Source organism: Lonchura striata, chromosome 2 (genome assembly GCF_050655825.1).
Source record: "Lonchura striata isolate lonStrDom1 chromosome 2, ASM5065582v1, whole genome shotgun sequence".
Taxonomy (NCBI): Eukaryota; Metazoa; Chordata; class Aves; order Passeriformes; family Estrildidae; genus Lonchura; species Lonchura striata.
The window spans coordinates 92,481,262-92,506,628 of NC_140704.1; the positions used below are offsets into that span (position 1 = coordinate 92,481,262).

General features: G+C 39.2%; 1 protein-coding gene across 4 annotated transcripts in view; it reads right to left on the minus strand.

Moving 5' to 3' along the window:
- MOCOS (molybdenum cofactor sulfurase) overlaps window positions 1–25,142 on the minus strand; it is a 213,383-nt gene extending 188,241 nt beyond the window's left edge. For 2 of the 4 annotated variants that reach the window (XM_021528759.4, XM_085571773.1), the window contains exon 1: window positions 24,917–25,142. In XM_021528759.4, coding sequence (XP_021384434.2) covers window positions 24,917–25,040 — 124 coding nt within the window. In that variant the 5' untranslated portion in view covers window positions 25,041–25,142. The other 2 variants (XM_085571776.1, XM_085571774.1) reach the window with 2 other exon arrangements.
- Window positions 25,143–25,367: the final 225 nt, after the last annotated feature.

A 25,367-nucleotide genomic window follows, 5' to 3' on the forward strand; every position in this document is an offset into this window, starting at 1 on the left:
GGATCAGGATTGAAGGCACTTGAGATGATAGTTCGTGTTCAGACTCAGGTGTTTATTGGTTTTTATCCATGTTACAGTCTCACAGCCCTGAGTTTTGCAGTCTTTCATTAGCAAGGCACAAAATGGCCAACTATCTCTTGTTACAAGGTCATTTAAGGCTAAACTATTCAATTAAGAAATTACACCTAAGTTATTTTTCCTTTTAACCCAATAACTGATCATTCAAAGACCACAATGCAGACTTTTCTGTCCAATTACAAAATACCACCCATACCTGTAAAGAACAACCACCTGTGTCCACCCTAAAACCTCTATTTTGCTTCATATTTATTACTATATTATAAAACCCCAAACTCTAAGTTTTCCACCCTGTGATATTACACACTTTTAACAAACTATACACCCATAATCCCAGTGCTATGAATCAGTTTTGGAAGCCATCTCCACAGCCTCGGGTCAAATGCAGCATTCTCTTGTGGGTCTGTGCCTTTCAGCACAGAAAGTGTAAAATTCTCAGCACCAAGAGTTCCAACAGTAACACACGTTCTTCATGGCAAACTCTTCACCCATGTCAAGCTGTCAGGGCTCCTTGGCTGGCTGGTCACAGTACATACCTCCTCCCATTTTTAGAAGCCAGTGGTATTTACGGTTCCTGCACTCTCACTTCATATATCACCTGTCACTCCCAACCTTGTTTCAGTTGTCCCCACACGCTACCAATTAGTTTCCTTGTTAAGCTCTAATCACAGTACATGATCTTTGCTAACTACATTTCTAACTTAACTCCTTAATATATATAGTTTTCACCTTCTTACTTGCATTCCTAGCTCAGCCCTCTGACTTACTGCTGTCCTGGAGGGAGCCACCTTGGCCAACACTCTTCCAACAAAGCATTCACAGAGGTGCCATTTGGATCTCATGGGCACCAGGAGCACAGCCAGGTCATGCTCCTCTCTGAGCAGTTTCTGTGTTTGGACCTTTCCATTCCCAAGGACGGAGACAGCACTGAAGTCATTACACAGCCCAACAGCGTGAGCAAAAAACAGGCAACCAGCTGGGGCTTCTCAAACACAAACCATCCACTGACAAGTGACAGGCACTTTCCCATCCTGACCAACACTCCTGTGCGACAATGTAGACTAAAAGACCTCTAGGTAAAGGCCCTTTAAGTGTTGTTTTTTTTTAATTTGATTCCATATGTAGCTCATGATGAATGACAGTATTGCAGTTCTGTGAAATGGAAGTATAAAAAACAGCTAGTCATTTTTAAATTCCTCCTCTGGGTATTATACTTTTAAAATCTGTGAGGAAATTTGGCTGAGGAAGGAAAAAGTATTAATTCTTAAACTTTTATTTCATATTTAATGCTGCTGTTTAATTGAAAACAGAGAATAGCATTTAATACTCTCTCCCACCGCCCAAAAAAATTGAAATGGACTCTCTCATCTTTTGAGGCTGCACTGAAACAAAGACCTTCATGGCTATTGCACTTTTGCGATCTGGTTTTTCCTTGCTGTCTTATTTCAACCAAACTGTATTTTTAAAGAAAAGAAAAAAAAAGTGAAACATGTATAACACAACAAAAAAAAACCCATATTAATAACTTTCATTGTGTTTCCCCCCCTGGTTTAATAACATTTACTATTTTATCTTTATTGAATGCGCATTAAGCAAAGAGATTTGCCAATATATAGAGTTCCTGTTGTTTCACTGTGGTATTTAGATATAGGTTGCCAGCACTATGAAATTATACTGTTTATGAGAAAAAACAGGAGAAAGAAAATATAATATGATAAAGCAGAAGAACATTAAAATGCAATACCCATCAGGACATCAATTCATTGCTCAGGGAAAATGTAAAATTAACTTTTAGTTTAGTTTACATGCTATTATGTTTGGAGTGTGTAACTGACTTCACCAGTCTAATAATATACCAACTATTTGATAAAATCTATTTCAGAAGTGGGATTTTTTAACACAAGTATCAAAAACCATGCAATGTGTTGGCATTAGTTATGGAGAGTTATTCAGCCAGACTATCAGTTCATAAGCTGCAATATTCATATGCTAATATCCTTGCAGATTAATTTTACATGGGGAACTCTTTGGGAACCAATACAAGCCAGTCTGTTCTACTGAAAAAGTCCAAGCCCAGCTCTCTGATCTACTTACATGCTAACTTCACCTCTTAACAAAGCGTTTACCATCTCTGTGTGCTCTTGGCCCCTTGTAAAAAAACTTCATGAGTGCATACCTACATACAGCCTCATAAAAGCCAGTTTAACTGAACATTTCTATCTCTTAAAAGAAAAAAGAGAATTTAATTTGGAACATTTCAATATTAGAGTTTAAGGCCAAGTGAGAACACTCAACTGCACAAAAGTCTGAGAACATACAAAGCAAAGAGAAACTACCAGATTAATCTTTTTGAGCCAAATATCTGCTTCTGACAAAAGCACACTTGCTTAAAATGGGACTCCACATGACTTAGAAGAAATTGTAAGATATCATTTGATGAACTGAAAGCTGAACAAGGCAGTTACATCTTTACTAAATCTTTTAGTAATTGCTAAGTTGTATAAACATCTACCACCAAGTGGATAGTGTAGAGGGGAAGCACAGAGAGCCACCCTGGAAGCACTTCCTACAGCGGCCTGGTGCCACGTGGCACTAAGTGACTAAGCTGTCTCCTACTTCACAACCCACCCATAAACCCATGTCTAGTCACCCAGCTCCTCTCCACCTAAATGATTACTACTTTGGTATTACGCAATATGTTCTTGTAATCCTTGAATTTGTTCTTGGTGCTACACATTTCTAAACTTTGTTGAAGTATCACTTCCAAAGATAACCAATTTACCTACGCACCATCTGGACACTCTGTGTTCACTTCCTTAACCTTTTGTTATTCTGTGATTCTACTACAGCCACCAAAACAAGCCAACCTGAGCTTCACAGGTTATTTCACACAGTCCTGACACTTCAAAATTCCTGCACTCCAGCTGATTATAGGCTGCCGCTGCCATTTATATAGCCAAAAGTCTCATAATAAAGAATGAAATGTGTAGTTACAAGGCAGCAACTCTACAGAGTCATAAATTTTGATTGGTGGATACAATTGCAATTCAGTAAGATTATATACACAATATTACTTGGAAAGCAGATACAAAAAATGCCCTGGGGAGAGAGCATATATCTTTAATATGGCAATATTAACAAAACCATATGAAATAAAAACAAGCTAAAGGCAAAATTAAACCTTATCTGTCAAAAGATAAATATCACATTTCCATATACCAAACCATAAGCAGGAGAAAAAACAAGTGGTAAAATAGGGAGAAGTGGGCTCTACAGAGGTTGTAAACAAGTGTGATATCATTTGAACACACAGAGGTTTTACACAGGATCACATCAGGTACCTCAGATTCCTAGAATCATAGAACAGTTTGGGTTGGAAGGGACCTTAAAGATCATCTCGTTCCAACCACGATGCCATGAACAGGGACACCTTCCATTAGCCCAGGTTGCCTGAAGTCTCATCCAACCTGGTCTTGAACACTTCAAGGGATGGGGCATCCACAACATCCCTAGGCAATCTGTTCCAGTACCTCACTACCTTCAAAGTAAAGAATTTCTTCCTAATATATAATCTAAACTCACTTCCAGTTTGAAGCCATTTCCCCTTGTCCTGTCTGAGGCTGGAAATGAATTCTATTCCTAGCTGTTAGAGGTGGGGCAGTTCTCTTCTGTTACTTGGGCAGTTTTCTTTTCTTTTGCAGAACAAATCCTCCCTCTGGGGACATACCTTCTGTTCATGGGCTATTGAGTCTCACCACATAACTGATAAAATTCCATCATCCCACTGTGAGAAGCTCCAACCAGAGGGAGGAGCATTCCAAGCATTCCTACCTGGATATGATCTGAGATTTGGAAGACCAGAGGCAACCTTTTCCACTAGATTCCCAGAGGAAGGCCAGACTCATCTGGACCACCACTGGATCTCCAGAGGAAGACTACACCCTTCTACAGGACCACTGCTTCAACAGAACCATACCTATCACTCAGGAGGAATCCAGCCACCATTCAATATGACTGCTACCAACACCCTGCCCAACAGGGTGTCCGGTTGCATTCTGACTCTGTCAGTGTTGTTTTGTATTACTGCACTGTTTATTTTATATTTTCTTCCCTAATAAAGAACTGCTATTCCTGCTCCTCTATGTTTGCCTGAGAGCCGCCCCTTAATTTCAAAATTATAACAATTCAGAGGGAGGGGTTTTACATTTTCCATTTCAGGGGAGGCTCCTGCCTTCCTTAGCAGATACCTGTCTTTTCAAACCAGTATAGTCACTAACTACATGCTTGTGTAAAAAGTCCCTCTTCATCTTTTTTGTAGGCTTCAAGCACCAGAAGGCTGCAATTACATCACCCCAAAGCCTTCTCTCCTCCAGGCTCAACAATCCCAGTTCTCTCAGTCTTTCCTTATGGGAGAGGTGTTCCATTCCTCTAATCAGCTTGGTGGCCTCCTCTAGGTTCTTCCAACAGGTCAGTGTCCTTCCTGTGCTGGGCAGCCCTGAGCTAGATGCAGCACTGCAGGGAGGGAGTCTCACCAGAGCAGAGAAGAGGGGCAGAACCACCTCTCCCACCCTGCTGGCAATGCTGCTTTGGATGCAGCCTGGGATACAGCTGGCCTTCCGAGCTGTCAGCACACATGGCTGGGTCATGTCCAGACACCAGGTTATTTTAGTAATCTAAGTCAGATACCCTTTAGCATCAGCTCCTTCTTTCCAGTCACTGTGTAAGACTCAGCTCCCCCAAGGGATGCTCCTAAATTAAAAAGCAAAAGTAGCTTTAACTATGTAATGTCATAAATATAACCTTTCTAAAAGTGCCTGAAGTTCCTGACACAGAGCATGACATGCCTACACAAAGTATGTGATAGATAAAGATCCTCATTATGTAAAACTATTAATGAAGTGCATTAAAATAAAACAAAATCCTACTAATATGGCTTGAGATTTGCCTTTGCTGGATATTTTCTGGATTCAACATTTAATGAATATTTTTACCTGCACCTTCACTTCCTTTTTGGCATGGATTTAGACAAAAACTATCACTTCAGAGTATGTTTTCTCAATAAAAACATGCCTCTCATCTACACAGTCCTGTTCTGCTAGACAAAGTAATGTTTTATTTCCCTTGCTTAGGGCCAAGGAGCTCTTCAAAAGACCACAAAAGCATAGTGCTTGATGGACAAGGCCATAGAATGCTTAAAGCCTGAATAGTTAGTATGCAGTTAAAGGATTTCCTCAGCATGGCTTGACTTAATTGCTGCAGGCCTGGTGCAGTAACACAGCAGTCAGCCCACAGCCATGGGGCACATTCTGCCAGTCTACCAAATTCATCAATTCAAGTAATCACAGCTTGACCCGACCACCAAATGCTGCTCCACACTAGGCTCTGACCAACTTGGATAATGGTAGCAATATTCTAAGGGCTGCTATCCAGTTACTGAGTTCCATGGGAAAATGGTGTTTAATTAATGTATTGGAGTGTTTGACTTGATGGATTCATTACAAAAAGCAAAGCATGAAATGTGCAATTACATTTATCCATAATAAGTTCCCATTATTTTTTCCATGTGCTATTGGCTTGCTCTCACTGCATTATTACCTACAGCAAAGTAGGCAGAACATCAAAACCCTTTATAGAGAACACCATACACTCTCTTTTCCTGATGTACTCCCCAGCAGGGGCTATACAAACTCCACAAAACCTCTTTAGGTGGATAAGGTGTCATTATGCACTGACACTGTTCTATGTACATGAATTCTCACTTGCAGGTTTCAGTTTACAGCTTACTGGTAACTGAGGAAGAGGGGAACACAAAAGAAAGAAATAATTTCACATTTACTAAGAAATCACATCTAAGCCTATGTATTCTTCACAGCTACAGAGGAAAAAGAAACAAAAAAAAACTGCAAGCCATCAAATTTCAGCATTTGCCAACTCCTGTATTAAATGAGACTGCAGGAAAGGGATCAATCAGCAATCCTCTTCATCCTTAAAGGCCTACCTGTAAGGCATAGCTTTACTCAGTGCATCTCTGGGGCAGGATTAAATATCAACTACACTCAGTGATGTTACTTCCACAGACAGCTTTAATGGGTTGTGTGAGACCAGTTGAAGTCTTACTTGTGAGCATGAACCAGAGGTACCCCAGCTTCATACAAATAACCTACTGCAGCCTGTCTCTCTGTCTTTGGATGAAATATACATCACAAGTCATTCATATTCATGCATTTCTTCAAACAACTACAACTTGCTCAGACAAAAAACAGCATTCTCACCTTCCTAGTGCAGATATGATCATCTTTCAGTCTCTTTCTTTTTTCCCTTTCTCTCTGATGAAATTGCTCACATGAAAGAAGAGTTGCAAGAGAGTACATTCACCACTTCTCTATTACCAGAAAATGCTTTTGTTGGTTTTCCAGAAAATTTTACAGAAACTTCGCGTTTGTGTGGGAAAGAGGCAGTTTTGTATAGGAAAGAGAATTCCCTCTTGAGATAAAAACATAATGGTAAAAATACAATGTTTAAGGAATCATAATAATTGTTTACAAGAGCGGTCATTACCTAAACATTCTAGCAGCATACTCCTGCTCTTTTTTACTTCCTGTTCTTCCCATAAAACAGACACAGACTTTCAAAAATGGTTAAAACTGACTTTTCTAGTCAGTTCTCCTTCTTGCTCTGTGACCTAAAATAATGAGCTTCATATGAAATCTAGGACAATATTTTCTCCAAAATATATCAAATTAATTGTGCAGAGATATATAGAAAGCCTTTTAAATTATTTTATGTGTTTCCAAAAGCACTAGAAGATAAACTAAGTTCAAAATAAAAAACAACGAGTAACCCTTTTCCCTTAAAACTCATTTCATTACACAGAAATAATTCTTTATGAGCTTCTGGCAGCTGGACCCTTGGGTTGAACTTCCAACCACAGCTATAATTAAAAACTGACAGGAGAACTGGTACACACAATGAACAGTCAATGACAGAGAGCAAAAATCAATTATTCCCACTGTTGAGGCCCTGCAGAAGTACTTCCCGGCCACCATTCCTTCCCAATGACAAGACACGTTAACACCTTGTTTGGCAAATATACCACTACTTCTCTCTGCTGCTTTTTTCTGGCAAAGAAGCAAGGCTGCTACTGCAAACCAGTGGTAAAGTGGTAAACTCCAATGAAGTTCTTCATACAAAGTTCCCCATAGACATTTAGAACCCTTGATTTCCTTTGACTGTCCATCAAAAAATCCAGGAACAAATAGTGAACATCAATTTCAGGGATGTAAGAATAAGTGAAGCATAAATTTCAGTTCAGCATAAATTTCATCTTTCAGAGAAAAATATGCAAAACCAAATGAACCATGTTACCAAGACAAATTGTGCACAGATTCATAGACTGTGGAAGGAAGAGCATGAGTGAGCAAGAACCACACTCATAAGATGAGAGGTCTAAAAAGTTTTTCCTGTTTTCCTGGCCCACAGTGGGCAGTCCCTTGCTACAACAGTCATCAGCCACCTCCATATTAAAAATAAGCAGGTCTATTTGCTCAAAGCAGAACACTGTTTCAGAATTGTGTCTTCCTAGTAATAAACTATATCTCAACCTCTAGACTGTTTTTCCATAATCAGTGTATTCTCACATCTCCCATGTCAGCATTGTTGTGCTTTAATATCTACCTTCAGCCACTCAACTTTAACAGGTATTTCTCCCTTGACAATCTAGTAGCACCTCTACACCTGTTCTGGCTAAAACTGCTGTGTTCCTTTATCCTAATAAATGGTAATTCCAAAAACTCATTTCAGTCTCATCCATACCTCTTCACTGAGAGCAACATTGGAGAGCAGGAGTGGGGGAGGAGAACAGGCATTCCAGAAGATGATCTCGGAATTTTGGAAACCTAGACTAAATGTCCCTAACTTTACTGGAAAAATACCTCATTAGACCAACACATCCAGATTTATTGGATTACATTCCTAATTGCTATTCCTCACCTGATTTACACTCCCTAATGATTGTAGTGTATTCAGAAAAAAACCCCAGCATTATTAAAGCAGGGAGAAGTTTAAATGCTTGAAATGCCCACATAATACTTGACCAAGATCTCCTGTATCTCCTTTTCACCAGTGAGAAGCCATCAACAAAAAGTGAAACCACAAACATGAGACAACAAGAATGGTGTGTAAAAATGTTATGCATAGGAGTTTCAGTATCACTGCTGAGTATATACTTAAGACTGAATACAAACAATTTACTTTTAATGAGGCAGAGAAAATACTGAAATTTCTTTAGGGAGACAGTAAATATGCATGAAAAACTATGTATAAGCTTTTCTTCTGCATATGTTTTGGGTTAATCTAGATATTTTTCTATTATAAAATCTTTTGATTCCAAGTTCCCACAGATTAATTTATACTTTATAGTAATTTGATCCAAACTGCTCTCTCAGGTGAAACTATTCAACTATAAACAGACCAACCTAAAAGGTAAGATTATACTCAATTGCTTTACTCTATTGAAGTTCATTGACCACATTAGGTATGCAGATATCAATAACAGAACTAATTAAATAACCTTATTTCTTATTTTGGGATTTTTTAAAAATAAGAATTATTTTGTAACTTTATTGAGGACTGACTGTAATTTCCTGATACTGCCACAAAATTGTAGTACTTCAGTATAAAAAGCATCTCTTAATCGGAAAATAAAATTGTTTCCACTCAAAAAAAAATTGAACAGACACAAGTTTCTGTAAATAAAATTTAACAGGTATGCAATTAAACACTGACATAAATGTTCTGTTACTGCCTTATTTTACCTGACCTACATTAGTTTCCACAGGTTATCTTCCATTTCTTAGAGGTATTCCCAAGCATAGATTCAAATACCCAACAACCATTTTCAGAAATGTTCTAGGAACAAAAAAATACATTTATCAAAAAATACTGGAATAGGAAACCAAAGGTTTCAATTCTGAAACAGTTTGACAATTGTAGAGATTTGTTAACTAGTTCTGACAAAAATACCAGCTTGCTAATGAGTAGGTCTGAAAACAGCAGTATATGAGAGAGATCCTACTTAGCAGACCTGCTTTAAATACAAATAACACCATGCAGCTTCCAGATATTCAATTTTTTAAAAGTTCCCTGATGTCCATATTAAAGGTTTCTAAAAGAAAACTAAAAATTTCTTGAGCTATTGGCACAAACTTGTAATTTACAACCATCTTCCTTAAAGGATGGCTAGCATGTGACACAACTTTTGGAAGTTTGGTGATGACTCTGAATCTGACTTTTGCAGCTACAATCCAGTGTTGGAGGCTGCCATAAAGCTGTTCAGAAGGAGGAGTTTGTGGCCCTTCAAGAGACATTACCTCGCACGGGGTACAGATGCTGCACCTTCAGAGGACAGGCTCCCAGAACTCAAAGGGCTGCAACCCAACAAAAAATGTCTTTTCCAGTCCAGTGACTCAAAAGGAACCCATGCAGAGTGATTGCATTTATGCTGTACTACAATGAACAACCACAGCAGAATTTTGCCTTCAGGTCACAGAGACCTCAACTCTGCAAAGAGAAACAAACTCCACTCAAAACATGAGGACACACATCAAGGTTTCCAGAGCCTTTGAAGTAATTATGAGTAAATCTGAGTTAAACCATTTAAAAATACACTACAACCAGCCCTTCCTAAACATACTGCACTGATCACCTCTCTGGTTCCAGACCAAGTTAAAGAGCTGAGTTACACTCCACAGAAGGCCAAATGAGCTTTGAAACAAATGAAATTGTCTTTTCTTTAATCAAAAGCATTGGACTGCTTATACAGCTTTATCTTCATCTGGCAGCTACAGAACATTTTCAGTCTCTAGGGTATGCATGCACTCTCTAAAAGTCCAGGTATCAATTTTAAAAGTGTAACTCTTGTAATAACCCACAGACAAGAGGAGTAGGAGTGCTGTAATAACAAGCAAAAGTAACAGAATTTCTAAGTCACACAAATCAATTTACTAGAGTCAGTTACATCAAATGAAGAACTGCTCCAGAGGTCCGTTTAAGGCATCCAGGTGATTCTTTATTTCCTCCTAGCACATATTGTACACCTTTATCTGCAAATATGCACAAATGTGCCTGTGTACGCAGTGCTGAGATGGGTATATGAATATATGTAAATAAGTATCCCCTTTAGAGGATAATTAGTGTTTTCCTGTTGCTTCTCATAGCAGAACATAAGGAAAAGCAGATGTGAGCCTGAAGACTCTTTCCTCACAGCTCTTTTCCACTTTCTCTAGTGCTTCTCCAATTGTACATTTCAATATTCTTGGTAAAGTTATAACCTAGAAGCCATCACATCTGCTTTCAATTAAAATCAACATCTACAGAACATCATCAACACTCAACAAAAACAAAACCAACTTTCAGTAACAATATGCTAACCACAGTTACCAGTGAGTATCTTTGCAGAGACTCAGGCACACTTCTAATTTGAATAAATTTGCATACACTATAGAATTCAAGTCCTGCTCAGCTCAATGCAAGTCTACTCAATCAACTACTCCTTTGCATCTTTGTTTATCAGAATGCTCTATGTTTAAATGAAAGTAGTATTTGGAGCACCAGTGAAGTTAGTCCAATTTAAGTTAGTACCAAGAGATATGAATATCTGAGCATCATAAAAACCCAATGACAGTCTGACACTACTGATATAAATATACAGAATTTCATTTTTGGTAGTAACCTTACACTGGATACCTTTGGCTACAAAAATGAGTTTCACCATTCTTTGTTTTTTTGTTTTTTTTAATGGACCCAGCAATAAAGGACGTCATCCTATGTCATTCTAATTTTATAAGATTCACTAGGTCATAATATAATTTCTCTCAATCACAGGGCTTCTTTCAATACTAATGGCTTTCAAAATTAAAGAGAATTATAATTTGGTCATAAATTATTCAACGTACTAAATAAAAATGGCCTCATTAACACTAGGCTGGCTTTGAAAATGAGTAAAATATTATGCAAGGAAAAACAAATATTCCAGTTTCCCTAATCTGTGAAGTCTGAGCTTCAATTCACAATTCCGCCCCAACACCAGCTATTGCACTTTGCCTCAAAGCATCTAAGAAAACATGATGCATTTAAAAAAGGTCTTCCCCCACAATATATATGTAATACTTGTATAATACTTGAATAAATGACAAGACCAGACACGATGTTCATACAACACATCTTACTCAATTTCTGACACAAGGTACTTGAAAATGCTACCTGGATAAAGCTACACATGACATATACTGCTTCCAGAAGTGACTACAGGACAGGATTCCAAGTATGGGTAGCAATGTGGAGCCTCCTCCATAACTAGCACAGCCACCCAGGAGTGCTAGAGCTGTTGGAATTCCTTAGGCAGGCCAAAGGCTGCTCTTTCCCTACTTATTCTACTTATTCTATTTCCTTACTTATTTCTACAGACACTGTGCAAAACAGATGCTTGAACACCCTCATTGTTACACAGGCAGAGGATGTCTGGTGACACATGAAGAGTTACACAAGTGAAGAAAATCAGGGACTGATTCCGTAACATGAAGTCATGATGGAGAGGAATTTTAAGTGAAGTGAGCATTATTTATGACAATGAATTATCAAATTAATAACGAACAGCATTACCATAATTGGAAAAGTAATAGTAATTTGTTGTTATTTCAAAGCTAACTTATGCACTGTTAATTTTCAAATACATCCTCAGACTAGACTAGAGGTATACAGAGTTGCTATAATTAGAGGTAACATCTCAGCATATAACTGAGCTTCTGTAATGAGTTCTTTTTATATCCTCAAAATTTCTACTTTTTGTTGAATTTGTGGTCAGACATTTTAATACCATATTTTCCCAAAGCAAGTATGTTTAAGGCAACAATAGCACATTTGGTTCCCATAACTTGCATTCTAAAGCTACTTATTAAGATGAAATAAACTTGTAATTCTGCTTCTTTTTAGCAAAACTGCATGAACATTTTTCACCAGGAAAAACCTAAATACATCAATACTGCTTTCTAAAATAGTGAGTAAAGGTTCCTATTGGAGCACAGAAAGGCCAAGGTAGGGCTTAGGGCTTTGGAAACTGTAAGGGAAATGAGCATACCTCTAAGCAAAGGAACAGCAAAATCAAACTGGTTAAATAAAAAGTTTAATTTTAAAATTAGTATGTTAGTGTGCCCTCATTTGTGTCTTTAGTTGCAGCTACCTCAAGAAGGATCCAATTTCTAAGGAACTGTAAGATCACAACTATTGTAAATCTGGTTCAATAAAATATCTCAATCTCTATGCCACATTTCAAATTAGACTATTAAAAATTCAAACAACTAATGGGGAAAAAATATGGGTCACAATACCCTGAAAAAGTGGTAACTCAAAGAATGAATATAACTCAGTGCATACAACAATTGGTTCTACATGTTTCATTCCAGATCTACTTACTTCCTAAAACTCCTCTCCAAACTTGTGTCATAAATACTGGAACGCAAATGAACCCTATTATGTCATATAGTCACCACCATAACAAAATGGATGGCCCCCCAATAGTAAACCGAGAATGAGCCCAGGCAATCAGCTGCACAGAATGCTGGTTTCATGTGAGATAACTGCATTGAGGAAGTTTGTTTCCACATGGAAAGCAAGTATTCCTCAATATTTTTTATAGACACAATGTATCTGGTACTTTGCCTCCACAGAAAATTAGAATAAAGTGAACCTGGTGAGATCAGTCACTGCACACAGAGTATTTCTTTTTTTTTTTTTTTTTTTTTTTACTACAGAGCAAACTGCTGGCTTCTCTTTTCCCTTTTCTTCTGAGAAACAAGAAGAAAGGTATTAAGGGCAAATTCTTTCCCATGCCTACTCCATGCTCTTTTCCCCCTACTCCCCTTCCAATTTGAAACAGTTTTCTTCCTTCTGCTATGAAAGATGATGCCTTGTGTTCTCACCACAGTGAGAGTAAAATCCATAGATTTAGAGAGAGAGACCCATTTATTTATATTTTTGTCTATTTGTATATATACCCATTGTAATGACTGCTCAGTGGAAAGACAACAAGAAACAATCAGTTTTGATAGGAATAGATTCTTCCCTATATAACTTTTTTTTCTCTAGTGTTTCTTTTTTTTCTAATATACTACTGTCTCCTAGCCAGGAACCCCAGCCAACATATATCTAGAGACTATACATGTTAGACTAGACTGGTGTTTTCTTCTGAATCATTCCACATGGAATACACATTGCAGTGAAGCAGACTCAACATGTGCAACACTGGCTATATCTCACTTGAATTAAGAACCTAAACAGCAAAGTTCCTCCTCTGACAACACAGTTCTGAACATAAAATTTAGGAAGCATTTGAAGAAGTGGGAACTAGGAAAAAACAGGCTTTCCCCAAAACAGTTGAATATCCCATTCTTTGTAAATCATTTCACCTGAAAGATTTAGGAGAGATAATTTTAAAATAAGAGCCATTTGATTAGTTTAGTGCCTAATTACATTCCTACACCTGGAACGGATGAAAACAGAAGTGATGGATACTAGAGCCTGAATGTATCCACCAGGTATCCAGATTCAGATTTGAAGATCTGATCAGCCACTTCTGGAGACATGACAGCTGTCATGAGATTACTTGGTACTGTTTCCCCCACTTCAGTGGCACTGAAGTTTATCCAGAAAGCATTGCAGTGTAATCCTTGTGACACTTTACAAATACACCTTCCTTCTCTGTATTTGCAGAAATGAAAGAAAAACTGAATAGAGTTCTGATGGTAACAGCTCTTTAATCTTACTGGAGCTGTCACGCTCAGTGATGCAAAGCCTGGATAATCGACTGAGTGCCTTCAAACAAGCATTACACACTGTGAACTCAATATCCAAAGGAAAAGATGTTTTCATATATTTTTTAATGGGTTACTTTAGCACCCATTATCAAAAAAGTCTGATTTGCCTTTCATTATTGTTAATCAGGATATAAATATTCCAACAAAAGCCAGTGTTTTTAAATTTGACACTGGGGTGGCTGAGAGGGGAAGACCTCCAAACCTTGAAAAACACCAGATGGAAAGTCACAAAAAAATAAGTATTGAACTATCTCACTAGGATTTATAATTTTTCATCATTCACAAAGTACTCAACATCATACTATTACAGGCGTCTAAGGACAACAAAGAGGATGAGTTGTAAGAGAGAGAAGCAGATGTCTTCAATTCCTAGAGACCATTTTACTGGAGTAGCCCTCATCGTCTGGGCAAGATGATATTGAAAAACAAGGGATGGAGGAAGGATTTGTTTTTACAAAGCCTACATCTCAAAGAGGGTGCCCACAGTGCCACATGAAGGGTTTGTCTCCTGTTCTCCAGTCTCTCCCAGTGGATCAGAAGAAGTTGGGGCCATGTCAGTGCTCACTAGAAGGCAGCCTGATTCCACAGCCCTGTGGTGCAGTGATGCTTCCTGTGCTCTGCAGATGAGCTTCACCAAGCCTGAACATAAGGCAGCTCCTAACAATCCTATAATGACTTTCTCAATCATTCACAGAAGTTTGGTTTCTTTCCAAGATGTAGTTCATGACTAAAGATCAGTTTAAATTCAATTTTCCAAACAAATACAGTTACGCCTATACAGAAATAGAGGATGGAAAGTTTAAAGCTCAACTTTACAATAAGCTGTTGAAGTTACTATTGAAACAGCTCTTTGTGACAGGAATAATGAATATTTTAAAAGCTTATTTTTTGACCCAGGCATCTGCCGCATTCCCCCTTCCTCATGCCCTACCTCTTTCCTCAGCTCAGTGTTTTTACAGAGGCTTTGAGGAATGTAACTGAAGTGACAGGAACTCCTCATCAACCCCTCTCAAGGAAAATATTTAACAGCAACAAATCCTAAATTGTTAGTATCTGAAATGAAAAAAGGTGATTCCCAAGGAATACAGTTGCTTTATGCTGGAGCTACAGCTGCAGTGTTCTGTACACAGGAGAACCATGCTGTAGAGTCATTAGCTATGTTCAAGTACACCAATAGCTGCTATTCTAATTGATGACAAGCTAAATTTCCATGTAACTCAAAATCAGAAACTTTACTCTTTCTGCAGAAGAAAAACAAATTAATGTCTGGTTAATTACAAAAATTAACTTGTCTTGATCATTAGACAAGTTAACCTATTACTCTGAAAGTGACCCTGAAGGACAAAGAACAGATAAAGCTGCTGGTGCCATGACTTTTTAATCAAATTCCAGTTTTGAGAGCTTCACTGAGCATGAATTGTGAATAGTTCCACTGAAATCCACATTTCATTTATCAAAAAAAACTCAGATTTGTAACTGTAGGAAAGGAAAAAGGAGGAAGGAGGGGACTGATTCTCATTAAGACTCCAGCTTTGCAATTAAATTTGCTTTTGGGAGTATGTAATATACACAGGATGTGATTTTCCTTTAACAACTGTCACAGTTCTCTCCCTTCTGTATTTCTGCTCTTGGCGAGTTTGGAGTGATATTAAGACAATTCACAGATCAAATGTTAACTAAAAAGCTAATGATTTGTAAAAAGAGGGCTTCATTTCATTACCAAAAATAAAAAAATCTGTCAGGGACAGGCACCTCAGGAATAACAGAAATAGAAAAAACTAAATGGAAAGGAGTTTGTGGGTCCAAGTCAAATGGGCTGCTGTATCCCCAGGAAAAGTGAGCTGCAGTGCAGTTCAGAGATGTCACACACTTATTTCCTTAGTCTATCTTAAAAGTACACCTTTTGAGTCATCCCTGAAAGGTTATTTTTGCATTTTAATGTCTCTTGCATGTAATTTCATGCTACCAAAATCATAGCTTACACGGCTTTTAGTTTATTTCTTATGTAGTCCAAGTCTTCCAAGTCACTTCTGATGAATTTAAATGGCACATATTTTCATGCACTTATAGTGGTATTAAATTATCTCCTTTTTAGAAGGGCAAAGAGTCCTCCCACATTTGTGATATTAGGCTGTCTTGGCAGCACTGTACCGGTCACTAAGCATCCATGCTAAGGTAGTAAGAAGAGGAACATTATCATATTGCTACACTTCATGACAACCTTCCATGATATCAAAGAACCATAGAATTTTTAAGGTTGAAAAAGACTTCCAAGGTCATCAACTCCAAACTGTGACCAATCCCCACTTTGTCAACTAAAGCACAGCACCACAATCCAGTCATTTCTTGTACACCTCCAGGGATGGCGACTCTACCACCTCCCTGAGCAGCTAGTTCCAATGCTTGCCAAAAATATGTTACTTCTGAGGAATTTGCATTCTTTGGGAACTTACTTATTAATCAAACACTTCATTTGTTGTGAACACATGAATTACCTGCATACAGTTTTGTCTGAACATTAGTTTGGTCAGCTTCCCAGCTAAGCAATACCAGCGAGTTTGTGTGTGGGGAGGACAAAACAACATGTCTGTGGATGGTAAAGGCTTCTTCTTCGTGCAGTCTTTAATTTTGGGCGATTCAGTCTGCTAGGTAGGGAATTCTTGCTAGGTATCTACTTTCATTTATCTTTTTTTATCCAGTCTCATGAGAAGGCAAGGTGCATTATCAAAGCAAATTGTCCATCACAACTGAGATTGGACAAGGTATTACAGAAAGAAATGTCACTCTGCTCACTGGGCTTACACATGCCTAAATTGATTAAATACGTAAGAAATATTTTCCTAGTGTGTGATGAACCAAAGACAATGACAGATTTAAAGAAAGTTGCATTTTGCCAGAGCAACCAAGTAACATTTTGGTTTTGAACAATTCTGTTTAACATTAAAAGAAACTATAGGCAGGCATACAAATAATAAAAAAGCAACTCTGAAACACATTTAATAAGCTACATTATTATACATTATACATATAAATAATAAAAATGCAACTCTGAGGCACATTTAATAAGCTACATTCTTCAATAAATTGGGAAATCAATGGCACAGCAGATGAACAAGGTATTTTACTCAACAGCAGTACAAATTTTGTTTTTTCTTCCTTTTTTCTAAAGGAAGGCAACATATGCTGGAATGCATTGCTGATATCATCAGTTCCAAATTACTGAATTATGACATGTTTAATGTGCTGTGTGGCATGAACATGAACATGTGAAAAATCCTGGGCTTCTATTTCTTCCTCTGCAAGAAATTACAGGAAAAACTTTCTTATGACTGTGTAGCTTCACCTGACCCGTTCATAAGTTTGCAAAGGGGTAAACACAGTGATATTTGGTGTTTAATTGTGCAGTAATGAAATTAATTCATACTCCATTAATTTAATTAATGAATATTTCTTCAAATAAGCTTCCTGCCATCTTTCCAAATTTTCATTTGGAATATTATTTTGCACATTGGCAGAAGAAATAAGCTTAGTTGTATAACCATCCCTCACAGCTAACGATGTCACCAAAATATCATATCCTTGTGATCACCTCTCTCTCTTTTAGGAAGACTGTGACAAAACCCCTGTCCAGTCATGTTCTTAGCTTTCTTTTAAAAGCATTTTAGATCCTGGTGCTCCAGGGACTAATCTGAATAAGCACAGAAACATCTGTTTCTTACTTCTCATGTGAAAGCCATATTCCCATGGCTGCTACAAGGAACCATGAATGAGTCAGGACAATGCTGAAAGCAAGAAGGAGAAATAGAATGCTGTGGAGCAGTAGGTCTCGCCTTCCAATTTAATGCATGTATTTCACATACTGGGGGGAAAAAAAAAAAGCAACTTCGCACTTTTCTGCATGCTACTCTCACAATAGCTGCCTAGCTGGGGTCACATTCCCACTGCAGGCATCTCACAGACCATCGCTTCTTTACAGCACAGCAGAAGGTGAAGGGGCAAAGAGCACAAAGGCACAGGATCTATCTGGCCTGATACAAATACTGCCAGGATCCTAGCAACTTGACTCACTGGCAATTAAACTAATGAAGTCTGACTTCTGAATGCTTTGTAGCCTGTCTTTACACCTCCCAGCCCTTCTATACCTGTTTCTCTGTAACTCTGACATCCCTGTCCCACACCTTCAGTCTTGACACCACCCTTTTCCTAGTTGCCTTCTCAAAACACGTCCCCTTCTACCAAATGTGACAGAAACCAGTCAGTGGTTCTCAATATGCAGACATGGTAGCACTAACAGCATGATTAACTTAGGAAGAGAAAATTATACCAACCCCAAACTGACATATTCTTAAATAGAATCTTACTTTGTTTTAGTCCCCTTTGCAAGTTCAGGGAGGCAAAAAAAAAAAAAAAATAAAAGCCCACCTTACAAGTACTTTCACACAAAGGAAAACATCTGCATTGATAGCTTGGGCCAAGAACAACAAGTTATAGATAGCCTGAGGCATTTAGATGCTTATCCTACTTCCTAAATATCCTCTCCAAGTTAAACACCCTACTGCCTTCCTGTTCTGAAGCATATTGCACTGTCCCCATATTTATCAATCTCATATCACTGCTTTTTACTATGCAGTAAAAAGCACAGTAAAATGCTTTTTATTTGCAGTATTCTGCAGTATGGCCATCCTGAATTCAATGACAGTCTCTTCACATCCAAGCAGTACCTTTACAGCATCTCTCTGATACCAGACATGGCTTGAATCAAGATGAACAACAAAAATTGACTGCTCACCTCTCTATTTGTCTGTTTGTCCTTACACAGGGAGTGCCCCGGAATTCTAACAAGCAGTGCGGAAATGGGAATTCCTATCCTAACATTTAATGGAAACTTCAAGGGCATCGGATTCCAGGTTCTAATTTGGCAGAAGAAATTCCAGTATAAGTGCAGGAACACCAGAATCAGATTGCCTCTGCTGGAAACATACATACAAACACTCGTCAATTAATAATCTTACATTTAACACTAAAAAAAAGTCAATGATCACACGGAAACATATAGAAATAGGCTGGGAAGAAATCAACACACATCTCACATAAGACAACATCACAACAACCTAAGAGGACAAACACAAGACTCTAACAGGACACAAAAACAACAGAAGGAAGAAAGCTGTTGGGACTATGGTAGAGGCACAACCAATACCAAAGAAGACTTCAAGCATCCACAGCCCTTTACTGCTGTTCAGTCCAACCTTTTATACCCTTCATCTTACATGCCTTACACCTGTGTGCCCTCTGCACCCTGTGGTGATTGGTCAGCACACCTCAGCACTCCATGTCCCATCACATTCAATGATGCTCACCTGTCCTGCACTGCTGTAGCCCACTGGGGATGAGGCTGAGCCCCACTCCCAGTTACCACAAACTGTGTGCCTACAACAGAAAACACCACTGATGTGGTATCTTGTAGGAAAAAGACAGTGGTGCTTTTCCAATTTTTGAGTAAGAGATAAAAAGCCTCTTGTGCTCTTCTAAGTAGAACATCTGCCTGTTTCAATACTTTCAAATACTAATGCACATCTTGTACAGGCATTAATTTAGGAGATAATGTATCTTTTAATTAAAAGTGCAACTTTTTAAAAAATGGGTGTCTGATACCCTGCAGCATCTGTAAAGTTCCATAAATTATCTTCCCAAATCTAATATTTTTTCACATCTACATATTGACTTAAAAAATCTAATGTCTATATATGAATATTTCTTCTTCTAAAGAATCTAGTCCCAACTGATTAACTATTTATTTCTACCATACCACTGAATATTTGGAGTTCATGTCAGCTGTATCAAATTTATATAGCAGTTTGGGACTGCTTTCCTGCTCCACATTTCTTTTTTTTCCAATGACAAAACTTCAAAGTAACTAAAACTGTTTTCCGTGCTGAAATATTACAATGACAATATCATTGACTACCCTCCATTTAGAGCTATGTCCATCATTAACAGCAATGGAAAGATCAATCCTGCACAGAGTAGACCATCTTATGAACACTGAAATGCAATGTAAGGAATTCCTTAACACTATTTGTTACTTCTGTATAAGGAGAGGAAAACATATTAAACTAATGCACAGCTATTGCTATTGCATTTGGGACTAAACATACTTTATGCTCAGCACATGCTTCCTCTTTGATATCAATTCTCTAGATAAGAGCTTATATAGATAACTGTTGCTGACTTGAAATCACCAGGAAGTGTTAAGGATACCTGGCATAATGTATATGTATGTTTTATTTTTACAAAACAACTGTCATTAGCTGTGCAGTTACACTTCCCATACTACAGCTTCTTTTTACATTACCTTCTCCACCCACTAAACTTATCTTCCCAGTTGCCTTCTAGTATTTCAGACTGTCCAACAGCAGCTTCCTTTGATAAATATAACATCATTTTCTTTCTTTTTCCCTCCAAACAAAAATAAATAGATGTTTCACAAAATCAAATCACATTCTGGTGGAGAGGCTACAGAGGATAGGAGCAGGTTACCAGAGATCTCAAGCCAACCCCCCAAAAGCAGTCATTTTAGGATGCAAAAATTTTTCTTTTTTTCCTTTTTTTTTTTTCCAAAATAAAGAAGAAGCCTCAGGCACAAGACTGGTAGAATTTCTGGTTGACAAGGCAAGCCTACATGAGGTGAGCATGACTCTTGAGGCTCACAGTCCACTCATCTTCACAAGTTTAATAAAGTGTGAGCATCAGCTACTTATCAACAAAATCACTCCAAGCTGACACACTAAAATGTATTTCTTATCTCTGAAGTTCACCCAAAAGAAAACTAGATTACCCTAAAGGTGACAAAACAGATAGACTTTTCTGTTCTCAGAGGACAGAGATGAACTTTGCTAACCGAGCTGCTGAGGACTTAACTGCAGCACACAGAGATCTGCTTTTCACGTTCTCCTACTCAAAGGAAAAGTCACCACACAAACAATTATCAGCAATATGAGTAAAAATAGACTTATTTTTGTGTAAAGTCAAATCCAAAACCCAGCTATTCTTTAAGTGAACAGTACAATAAGTTCTTGTACAGGTGACCAGTTCATGAGACATGATTTGAGTCCCAAAGAAACAAAGTCCAATTCTGTTACTCAAAGCTCAGTCTGCCTTTCCTCTTTATTTAACAGAAAAATTTTGTTATTATTGTTAGTTGTATGTAATCACAAATACCACGAATGTTCATACTACTAAGGTAAGGCATGATGTCCAAGTACAGGAAAGTGACTGATTCGACATTAAATGGGATAGTCCATCTCAAGCTCACCTAAAGACTGTCTTCAAATAGTCAGAACCCCTTAAAGAATACCCGATTCTTATTACATGCTAGTTTTTATCTGGAGAATGAATATCCACTGCCTACTGCTCTTGAACGCTCTGAACTACCACAGCTATATTAGACAAGAATACTGGCACACAACTTAAAATGGAAAGGTATCTTGTGATTAAATGCTGCATCCAAATCAGGTCAGCTTTTTCCTTTTTAAAAACATGATACAAACTGAACCTGGTATTTTCCTTGCTATGATAAACATCACAGAAGCATATTCATCCCCATTAGTTAACAACAGAACCTATAAACTCTTGCTGATTTCTTTATCCGTTTCTAAAGCACAATTTTAAATCCTACACTGCAGATAAGGGTACACTGTTCACAAGATTAAAGTCAAGGTCACATATTGCACATACGCTGCTGCCTGTGAAACAGCGATCTGTTTCACAGACTCCACATATATTTTTAGAAAGGGCTGCTCTAGTCATCAGCTAACAGCCTTTGAATTACAGAAGCAAAGATAAACTGTGGCTTAAAAGGGAAAATTTAAGGCTTCTGTGCCAAAACAGGCAGACCCCTACTGACTTAAGGAAGTAAAGTAGTTCTTTTTATCTCTTCACAAAACCTGAAGGGGAAATCCCCAACACACTGAGTATGAACCCTACTTTCCTTCTGATGGAACTAAGAGTGCAACTCCCCAAGACTTGATACAGGTGGACCACCTTTGAGAAATCCTGGCTTCACAGTATGCCTGGTAGCTAAGCTGGCGCTCTCTTCAAACATCTTTTGCACCTTCTGCTCAACAGGCACCTGTGCAACTATTCATACTAAAGCTACAACAGAAGCACCAGCACCATATAAGCAATGGTCTGTAACACAGAAAAGATTTCTGCCTTCCCCAGGAACACCATTTGTGCAATATATCCTTAGTGGATGCCACAAAATATTAGTAATCAGGAAAAAGTGAATACATTGATACACAACAATTACTACCACATGAGGCTCATAAAAAAATGACACTTCCTAAATCAAACATTAGGCTTAATTCATGGGTATCTAGAAGGGGACTCCAAAAATTCTGTTCACACAAAAAGTGAGCAGCAAAATCTGGATTTTTAACCAGCTTTAATGACTGAAAGATGTTCAATGCATGACCCAAATAAACAGGGTACAGGCTGAGACAGTGAGGCTGCTCACCCTGGAGAAGGCTCCAGGGAGACCTTGTAGCCCCTTCCAGTACTTAAAGGAGGCTTACAGGAGAGGTGGAGAGAGCATGTACTCACAGAACAAGACGGAATGGATTCAAACTGGAAGAGAGTAGGTTTAGATTAGCTGTTTGGAAGAAATTCTTTACTATAAGGGGAGTGAGGGACTGAAACAGGTCACCTGGAGATGTTGTGGACTCCCCATCCCTGGAGGTGTTCAGGGCCAGCCTGGGTGGAGCTTTTAGTAACTGGTCTAGTGGAAGGTATCCCTTTCCATGGTGGGGGGGTTGGAACTAGATAATCTTTAAGGTCCCTTCCAACCCAAACCATTCTATGATTCTATGACTCCTGTTAATTCCCTAAAACAGCACAGGTTTTCTTTTGCCCAGTGGAAATAGTTAAGACTTGCTTTTACCAGAAGGGACGAAACTGCAGCAGCTTTGTGCAGTTGGGAAACACAGAGCAGAGCTCAACACCATGAACAGGTAGAAGTTCCTATAATAATCACTGTTTGTACAGTCAGGACTTAACCAGAGAGTTGATCCTAGACCACCAGAGATGTAAAATCTCTACCTCATCCTGCAACTTACATGTTCTGTCAGGCCATGGAAAATGCTTGAGCAGCTAAATGCTAATTTTTGTAAGTCACTTGGAGAAGGTTCCTTTATTTACTATTGCTGCCACCAACCTGTACTTTAGCCACTCTTTCTTTGCCTTGTTTCTGCAAGACAATAAAACTGAGAGCTTTAAAAGACTTCTCATTACATCAACGTCAGCGTGTTGAGACCTTTGGCAAGTGAGGATGCATGACTAAATTAAAGGAGGTCAGTAAATAAATAAAAGCAGTGTGCTTCTCATCCACACTGCTCTGCTGTCAGCCAGCTCCTGAAGTCTGTCATGGACTAGTCCAATTAGTCAGCTTTGAGACCAAGAGATGTGTTAGGCAGGGGACACTAGGCCCAGGAAGCTGTCTCTGGCCACCTTTCATTTGGCATTGGTGGTATCACTTGAAGGCACCAGTTCCTGACCAGAAACATGTTGCTGTTTGTCAGACAAGAAGTCCCAGAGACACCACGTGCATGTACAGCAGCAATCAGTTACATTTCCTCACCGACACGGAGTTTCCTCACAGAAGAGAGAAGCTTGCAAGATGAATGGATGACAATTCATTAACTGGATATCATGTTAAAATTCCAAGTGGGAAATCAAAAGACGGAAGGATTTTACAACCTGGGTCACCTCACCATAGCTGATTATGTGATTTCACACAGCTAATGTTATTTAAGATTCTATTTTATATCCTGTATTTTTTCATCTCTTTCTAGAAATAGTCTAATATCTGTAGATACCTTTCCATCTACATCTTATTTCAGCAGCCTGTGCAACTCTGAAGACTACATTAGCAAAAATATTTTCATATGGAGGAAACCTCCTAATGCTCTGTTTTTGCAGTAACCTTCCTTTGGGAACCAGACATCATTCACTGACAGATACACTTTATTTTAAAACTGGAAAGCCTCTGAGAAATTAGCCTAATTCTTGAGAGTTTTTAAAACTCATCTGTTTAAAGGCCTAAACAATGTTTCAGTCACAAAATATACACTTTTCAGAACTTAAGCCTAAATTTTGGATAAGCAACTTCTTTTGTTCCAATTTTCACCGGTGCAACTACTACGTCTAATAACAGACTGTAACACTGACTTACTAAATCTCCCAAGTTCTTCAAAGTGCTGCTTAAGCTTTTCTCATGTTCCTCTAGAGGCCAAGTATACCTCCATTCAAACTAAATACCCATGGGTGAGAAAGCCCACTCTTGTATTCAATCACAAAAACTCATGAAATTACAAAAATAAAACGAGCAGTAACATAAACCTCTTAAGAGAAACAGGGGCCTAAATAACAGTTATAGGGCATTCAAACTGATGCTAGTCACTCTACTCTCTACCTGGAGCTTTTTGTCATAACATTTTTGAAGTGCCAATACCATAAGCATTGGTCTTTAAACAGAACAAATTACTATCATATAATCATCACGATTATACTTGAAGTAGAATGCACAAGAGTGTTTAATGCTGGGGGGATGGTAAAACCTATAGAAGTAAATGCAGTTCACAAATACCTGTCTAACTATAAGCTTTCACTAGCAATGGGCTGATTTACTATTATAATAATAATAGTACCCTCTCAACCCCCCTCTTCATATCCACATCGAAATCCTATTACTGAATCCATGGCACCTTTGAGGCTTTTGTGCCGGAGGGAGGACAGGTTCGACAGGGAGGAGGAGGGGGAGAGCGGCCCCTCGCCCCCGAGCGTGCGGCAGAAGCCGCGGCAGCGCGCCGAGCGCAGCGCTCTCCGCCAGCGTCCCGCCCCAGAGCCCTCCCGCGGGGCCGAGCGGAGCCGGGACTGGCCCGGGCCGGCCCCGCCCCGGCCCGCCCCCGTACCTCGGAGCCGGGGGAACTCGCGGTCCCGCAGCGCGCCCAGCGCGTCCCCGTGCCCGTAGCCGTACTCGCAGCCGGCGGGGCGGGCGGCGCGGAAGGCGCGGAAGGAGAGCGGCTGCCCGGCCATGGCGCCCCGAGCTCGCAGGGCCCGGCGCGGACCGCGGAGCCGCCGCGGCCGCTGCCTCCGGCCCGCTCGGCTCGGCTCGGCTCGGCTCGGCACGGCCGATCTGCCCCGCCCGCCGCCCGCCCCGCAGGCGCCGGGGCCGGTCCGGCCGCGGCTGAGCCGGGCGCTGCGCTGGCACAGGGAGGAGTTTCCCGTAAGGAAGACGTTTCCCGAAGCGCCGGGAGATCGGCTTGGGGGTGGTAGCAACAAGTGTACCCTCCTGTTGAGGCATGCTGTTGAAAATTCTTCATGGAAATCTCTCTCCCCTAAAATTTTCCAGTTCAAGCTCAG